General features: G+C 51.0%; 1 protein-coding gene across 1 annotated transcript; it reads right to left on the reverse strand.

Annotated features, from left to right (window-relative positions):
- Positions 1 to 335: 335 nt before the first annotated feature.
- On the reverse strand, positions 336 to 1250 carry LOC309448615 (olfactory receptor 14J1-like; the record flags this gene model as incomplete). Its single annotated transcript, XM_082070325.1, has 1 exon — positions 336 to 1250. The coding sequence occupies one exon, from the start codon at positions 1248 to 1250 to the stop codon at positions 336 to 338; it is 915 nt and encodes a 304-aa protein (XP_081926451.1).
- Positions 1251 to 7449: the final 6199 nt, after the last annotated feature.

Raw genomic sequence — 7449 nt, forward strand, 5'->3', positions numbered from 1 at the left:
GCAGGGCTGCCAGGATGGACTATTTTACCCTTAACCCATCACAGTAACTGTCCCGGAATGTGCAAAAAGGTCTTGCAGGAAGGATATAGTGAAAAACAAGTCACTACAGGAATCTTTATTTTGTTTAGAGACAAGAAGTGTACTGTTCCTCATTTAAAAAGCCAGTGGCTATAAAAGAAAAGCAGACAGTGGATTAGAAAAGCGCTGAAAACATCATCGAAATAAGAAAACAACAAATAACAACAGAAAATCCAGATGACAGGTTGAGCCTGTAATTAGCTACATTAAAACTCCTGTGTAGAACCAGATGAGCAATTTATTGCTTCAGAAAACACTTAAGATATGAGTTTCCTCAGGGCATCCTTGAGCTCCTGGTTCCTCATGCTGTAGATGAGGGGGTTCACTGCTGGAGGCACCACTGAGTACAGAACAGACACCACCAGGTCCAGGGAAGGAGAGGATATAGAGGGGGGCTTCAGGTGGGCAAACATGCCAGTGCTGATGAACAGGGAGACCACGGCCAGGTGAGGGAGGCAGGTGGAAAAGGCTTTGTGCCGTCCCTGCTCAGAGGGGATCCTCAGCACGGCCCTCAAGATCTGCACATAGGACACCACAATGAACACAAAACAGCCAAATGCTAAACAGACACTGACCACAATAAGCGCAAGTTCCCTGAGGTAGGAGTGTGAGCAGGAGAGCTTGAGGATCTGGGGGATTTCACAGAAGAACTGGCCCAGGGCATTGCCCTTGCACAGGGGCAGTGAAAATGTATTGGCCGTGTGCAGCAGAGCACTGAGAAACCCAGTGGCCCAGGCAGCTGCTGCCATGTGGACACAAGCTCTGCTGCCCAGGAGGGTCCCGTAGTGCAGGGGTTTGCAGATGGCAACGTAGCGGTCGTAGGACATGACTGTGAGGAGATAAAACTCTGCTATGATGAAGAAGAGAAACAAAAAGAGCTGTGTCGCACATCCCAAGTATGAGATGGCCCTGGAATCCCAGAGGGAATTAGCCATGGACTTGGGGACAATGGTGGAGATGGAGCTCAGGTCGAGGAGGGCGAGGTTGAGCAGGAAGAAGTACATGGGGGTGTGCAGGTGCTGGTCCCAGGCTATGGTGGTGATGATGAGGCCGTTGCCCAGGAGGGCAGCCAGGTAGATGCCCAGGAAGAGCCAGAAGTGCAAGAGCTGCAGCTCCCGTGTGTCTGTGAACGGCAGGACGAGGAACTGGGTGATGGAGCTACTGTTGGACATTGGCTGCCTGTGGGCATGAGGACCTGCCATAGGAGGAAAAGGTAGTGAAGGTTTACATGAGACTTCTCTGGGAATAATCAAAACCATTTCCCACAGACCCTCCCACCCCGTCACACAAAGAGACACTTTTATTTTTCCAGGAGAACGTCCTGGCTGCAGCCCTCGTTGGTGCTTGATGAGTGTGCAATGAAGAGCAGGGTCTCTGCCCTGGGGCTCCTGAGGAGTCAGCCTGACCCTGTGTGATCGGGTGGGCAGGGGCCAGTCCTGGGGTTCAGCTTTGTCAGCTGGAACCGCTCCTGGTGCAGAAGGGACTGTCAGCATCTGTACCCCCAGGCCTGAGAAACTGAGTTGGAGAGGTTTGGGGTTTCTACAGCTCCTTCTCCCCTCCCACCCTGGGGAGTGTTGTTGGGTGTCAGAAGCCCTCAGCATTTCTGCTGCACTGAGGGAGAACAGAGCGAGTCCTGAGAGACCAGAGGGTGCCTGTGGGTCAGTGCAGAGTGAGGGCAGCTGCTCTGTCCCTCTGTCTTGCTCCAGCTGCCCTGGGCTGGCACCTTTCTGAGATGGAGGCTGATCACACCCCCATGTTACCCTGAAAAGACACCAGGCACTGCTGAGAGCAGAGGGTTCCACCTCAGACATGGACACACCTGCAGGAAAGGACCCACAAGATCAGGCTGTGACTCTGCAGCTGAAACTGCCATCCCCAGAGAGCCTGACAGCAAGAACAAGATCCCAACAGCAGTGACCCAGAGCAGGGGAGCAAGAAGGAAAATGCGGTGAGGGTGGTGTGAGAGAGGCCAGGGCAGAGGCAGCCGGGCACTCAGACAGCGTCACCCTTCCCCAGTTGTGCAGCCACCTCCCAGACACCAACACTGCCGGGCAGCTGCTCTCAGCCCCTGTGCTCTGCAGAGGAACTGGAGCTCTGGCTGCACAGGAGCTGCTTCATGCCTTGGAGCCCCCGGCCCTGAGGGCAGAGGCTTTGCTGGGTGGGACAGGAGGCCAGGGGGCTGCTCACAGGAGGGATCTGCACTGCAGGGGGTCACAGGGACTTTTCTCTGTTCTCCCTCCCATAACCATTCCGGGTTCAGTTTCCTCTCCTTTCTGATCATTTCCCTGCTGCCTGGAGATTCTCCCCTGGGAGGTGTTTCCCTGTCCATGTCTGTTCCCTGTCAGTGCTCACAGACCATCCCACCCTCTGTGCCCTCCCCCTGGCCCTACAGATCCTGCCTGTTCACAGGGCACTGCCTGGGGGCATCTTCCTGTCTGCAGGCTGGAAAACAGGACAGGTCAGACTAAGGCTGACGGGTCCAGCCAAGGTGATGCAGGTGCTGTGCACAGGCAGAGGGGTGGGGAAGGGATGGCATGAGCCTTCTGGCAGATGTACTGAGCACTCAGAGTTGCAGTTCAGGAGTCTCAGTGACTTGTTTAAGCATGAGAGCTCATTTTCATTTTATCCTTTCCTGCACCCCCCACCCCTTGGGAGAGGAAACTGAAAATACAGGCTCAGGAAAGCTCTTTATCTGTCTGGTAAACCTTGCATTGATCTTGTCATTGGGGCATCACCTTAGAAAAATGCTGGGGGTGAGCTGGAGCTGGGAGCAGCACTGACCCACACAGCAGCCTCTCCACAGCAGAAGCGCCTTTCCTGCCCTTATCGGGGATGCTCCTTCCCCCCACAGCTTGTCCCCACAGCACCACGGGGATCTCCCCCAGACAGGGACCCTGCTCTGCAGGACAGCCCTGGGCACCCCTGGGTGCTCCCCCTGCTGTCACCCTCAGCAGAAGTTGTCGTCATTCCCTGTCCCCCTGAGAGTGCAGCAGGGAAGCCCTGCTCTGGAGTGTGTTCTTCTCTACAATAGAGATACTGTGAGAGAGACCTGACAGATCCTGTAAATCGTGGAATGTACCAGTTTAGGGTCTCCCTCCAGGAAATGCAGCTGCATTGTCCTACAGCCAGAGACTTACCGTGTTAGAACTGTGATTTGTCTCTTTGAATCCTCAGCAACCAACCACCCCACATTGCCTTTAATCTCTCTGTGCCTGCCTCCTGTGCCCCCGGTGCTGCAGGCAGAGCCCTCAGCCCTGCTGCGTGTGCAGAGGAGCTGCTCCTGGGCAGAGCTGTCTCTCTGCAGCGCTGCCGCTGCCATGAGCTCCCTGTGTCCCAGGAGCCCAGCCCAGCCCAGCAGCACAGGAGCAGCCCTTGATGTCCCTTTCTCTGTCCCCTCTGGGCTCCTCCAGCTGCCCCTGGGGCTCCAGGGGCACATCCTTTGAAACAACCTGAAGTAATCAGTGATGTTGATTCTCTCTCCTCTGAAGAGACACAGCATTGTGTTCTTTGTATTAAACAATGAATTACTATGAGAATCAGCTTTTCTTGTCCCATCATTAGACAGGACACCAGCAATATTACAGCAAAGCATCTAATACCTCCAAGCCAGGGGAGGAATATCTTCAGTTGAATGAGTTCAGGCATTTTGTTCTGGTTTTATACTCCTAGGTCTAGAGAGACATTCATCAGTCTTTGGCCATGTCATGTCTGTGCTCTGATTCAAAGCCTTTGCACACATGGGCTCTTGGACACTTGGTACCAGGTTTCTTGTGCAGGTCAGAGCTGGGCTGGCGCCACAGCTGGGGTGGTTCAGCCCAGATGTGAGGCAATGTCCTCAGCCAGGGACCTGCCTGGGGAGCTGGAGCTGTCAGTGCTGCAGACAGAGCTGTGACACGGATGGAATGAACTGCCAGGCAGGGTGGCAGGAGTTAGTTCTTCTGGTCCTCAAGCACAGCAGCAACAGTCCAGATCAAAACTCAGTCTAAATATGTATAGAGATTTCCAAAGGGTGGATTGTGCTTGTCCATCCTCTTTGTTTTCTGTGAGGAAACGACAGGGTTGCTGGATGTGGGGACAATTGTTATGGTATTTTACTTGCAAGTCAACAAGGCATGCATCATCATCCCCTGCAATATTCATGTGTCCAAGGCAGGATATTATGGTCTGCTTTGATGTTCAAATAAATGGCTATAAAGCAAGCTGGATGGTTGGGCTTAGAAGGACAGTAGGTAAAAGGAGAAACTTTCCAGTCCTGAGGACAGTCCAGCACTGGAAGCTGTTTCCCAGGAGTGCGCACTCACTCTGTCCCAGAAAGTGACCAAGGTGTGTCTGGATAAAGCCCTGAGCAATCTGGTCTGACCCTGCTGTGAGCAGGAGGTTGGTCAAGACACCTCTTGAGCTCCCTTTGAGCCTGAATGATGCTGTCCTTCCTTCTTCTTCATGGTTTCCATCTAGGGACGGCTCTCAGGTGCTCCCTGAGCACAGGAATAATTCAGAGAAGGTCTAGGGCTGCATTACAAGTGCCCCCAAACAGCCATGACCACAACTTTTGCATCCTTTTGCTTTTGACCTGACCCAAAATCTTCTTTTTTGTTGTCCTAATGCCTTTCCAGAAAGAACTGCCCATCTTGTTAACCCTTTCAGAGCAGGTTGTTCAAGAGGTGTCAGCATCCATGTACAGAGTCTGCACAACAGCCAGACATCAAATCCATCATTATAGAAATGGAGACGAGGCTCTTGACCAGCTCCTTGCACCGAGCAATTGGTACAACTTGTCTGCTGAGATTCCAGGGAACATCTGAACTTTAAGAAAGCGAGAATTTTTAGTCCTCTCTGAGCATCCTGGTTCATCTCCTGACCCATGTGGTGCTTCAGGCTGTGAAGAGAATCAAAACCAACTTCTTGACTGGGGTAGTTCCCTTTTACATGGTGCCAAACAGGGCAGATGAAGGGGGTTTATAACTCCAATCTCTGCTGCACAGTTGGGACTTCAGAGATTAGAAATATAGGGAATGATGTTGTGCCAGTGCACACCACATAAAGATTCTGGCTTCCTTTGTGCCTTTTCACTAAGCTGGGATCTGTTCCTTGTCTTTCTATGGCTACAAAGGAAACAACTCCCCTATGCCACCTGCCCCTCACACCAGAAAAAGAAAGGAGAAAATGTATGGAAGAGGGATGAACTGGGAGAAATTCTGACCAACAGGTGTATTCTTTCAATAATGAAAAAGGTAGAAGTGAGAGAAAGCACTGTTCCAAGGACTTCATACAAGAGGCCAACTACTGAAACACAATATGCATTTTGAGAAGTGAGAATGACTGCTGGGAGCTTTAGTTCCTCACCATAACCAAGAATATGGAGTGTTCTGTTATGGTTATTAGTGATAGAACCACTATTCAAAAACATCCTTGAAAACGTTGCTGTCATCCCTTGGCTCCAAAGCTCAGCCTGCTCTGTATTTGACAGGACTGCTTCAAACATCTGTGACCCAAGTCTTTTAGCCAAGGAAGGGAGAAGCTTCCACTGCAGGCACCAAACCAGTGCCCAACCTGCCCGGAGAGCCAGGACAGTTGTGCCACACCAGAGCCACCCTGGACAGAAGCTACGGTGGTGAGAATTGAAATATTTAAACTCCAATCATAGAATCACAGCATTATGGAATCATTTATTTTGGAAAAGACACATAAGAACATGGAACTCCAACATAAGAACTCCACATAAGAGCTCCAACAATAAACCACATCCCTGTGCACCACATCTTTTAAACATCTCCAGCAATGGAAGCTCCAATCCTGAGCTGGCAGGACACCATTGGCTGCAGTTGGACATAAGATACTGGTCATGGCTGTGAGTTCAGCCCTCGCTGCAGAATGTCTCACACCCTCACTGAGGAGGGCAGGGGGCTGGGAGATGGGAGCACGTTTCAGTTTCCAGATCCCAGCACAGAGCCCAAACCACCCTGCCCTTGTACTCTGGCATCCAGTTCCTTGAGATGCAAAGCTGGTGGCCTTCTGTGGATAATCATGTTAAAAGTCATGAAAAGTCCTTCAAATATTTGTGTAATATGTCTAGGAATGTCATTTTTCTAAAGAAAAAAAAAAGTTTAACATGTTTATAATTAATTATCTGTAAAATAGCACTTTGCATTCATGAAAGCCCCACTGGCAGTGCCAATCAAATAGGTATTTGCAGTATATGGCAAGATACTCTGTCCACAAGTAAATATATAGGTGGTTCAGATGACGGGTTGTCTGGCAAATGTCACCCTTTCTGTCCCAGGTGATGGACACTGCTCATGTGCCTCTGCAGAGAGTGGCAGGAGCTGGATCCCCTTCTCGGGACAGACTCCTTCCAGGAGAGACACAGACACAGCGGAACTCATCGGGTCTTTACAGCATTTCACTCAGCATCGGATTTGACATATTGGGTGCTGTCCTGTGACTGCCCTTTCTGCACAAATGATCATACAAACACAACCATTTAGTGAAACATGGTCATAAAGGGCTGTTATGGACAAGAAAGCTCACCGTGAACTGTGGAGAGAGCGAGGGAGTTTATAATAAGCACCAGGAAGAACCAAGAAGCTCGAGGTGGCTTCTGAAGGGCAGGAGGCCTGAGCAGCTGTGATTGGCCATTGTAGGTGTGGGAGAGGGTCAGGGCATGTCAGGGAGAAGCAATGAGATGGTGATGGCTTCAGTGAACCCTTCCAGCCATGTCTGAGCCCAGAAATGGAAAGCAGTTGATGTCTGCAGGTGGAGGAGGAACAGGAGGAAGATTTTGCTGGGAATATGGAAGGAAGAAAGGCCTCTCTTGGGCTGATCATGTATGGCAGTGCCATTTGCATGTTATGGGCATGGCTGTGCCTGGGAGATGGGGAACGGCTGCTGCTGGGGTGGCTGTGCTCAGTCATGGCCCATGAGCTGACCCTGCTCTGCTCCTCTCTTACACTGCCCACACTTGGATGGTCCTCAGGAATCATCCATGAACCTGGTGGATGCATGAACCTCCTGGAGTGATGGCTATGGATCCAAATATGGGATTCAAGCAAGAGTGGGACTGGGACATTGAGGTGATTGGTGACCATTGCCAGGTGTATGAAAGAAGCTGGATGAGTTGTGAGGAACTCACGGGCATTTCCAATTCCACAGAAAACCAGAGCCTTGTATTTAAAGCAACAACACTTGACATAAACACCACTCCCAAAACACAAAACACTCACACTGACCACAGGAAAAGCCTTGAAAAACATTGGAGAAAAATCTACCAGGTCCCAGGGGTCAGGGCTCAGCCATTCTGGTGATGAACAAGCATCAAGGGCTCACATGCCATCAGAGCCACCTCCACATGGCCCTCACCACCTGGAACCAGTG

This window comes from Streptopelia decaocto, assembly GCF_964273445.1.
Source record: "Streptopelia decaocto genome assembly, chromosome: 21".
Taxonomy (NCBI): Eukaryota; Metazoa; Chordata; class Aves; order Columbiformes; family Columbidae; genus Streptopelia; species Streptopelia decaocto.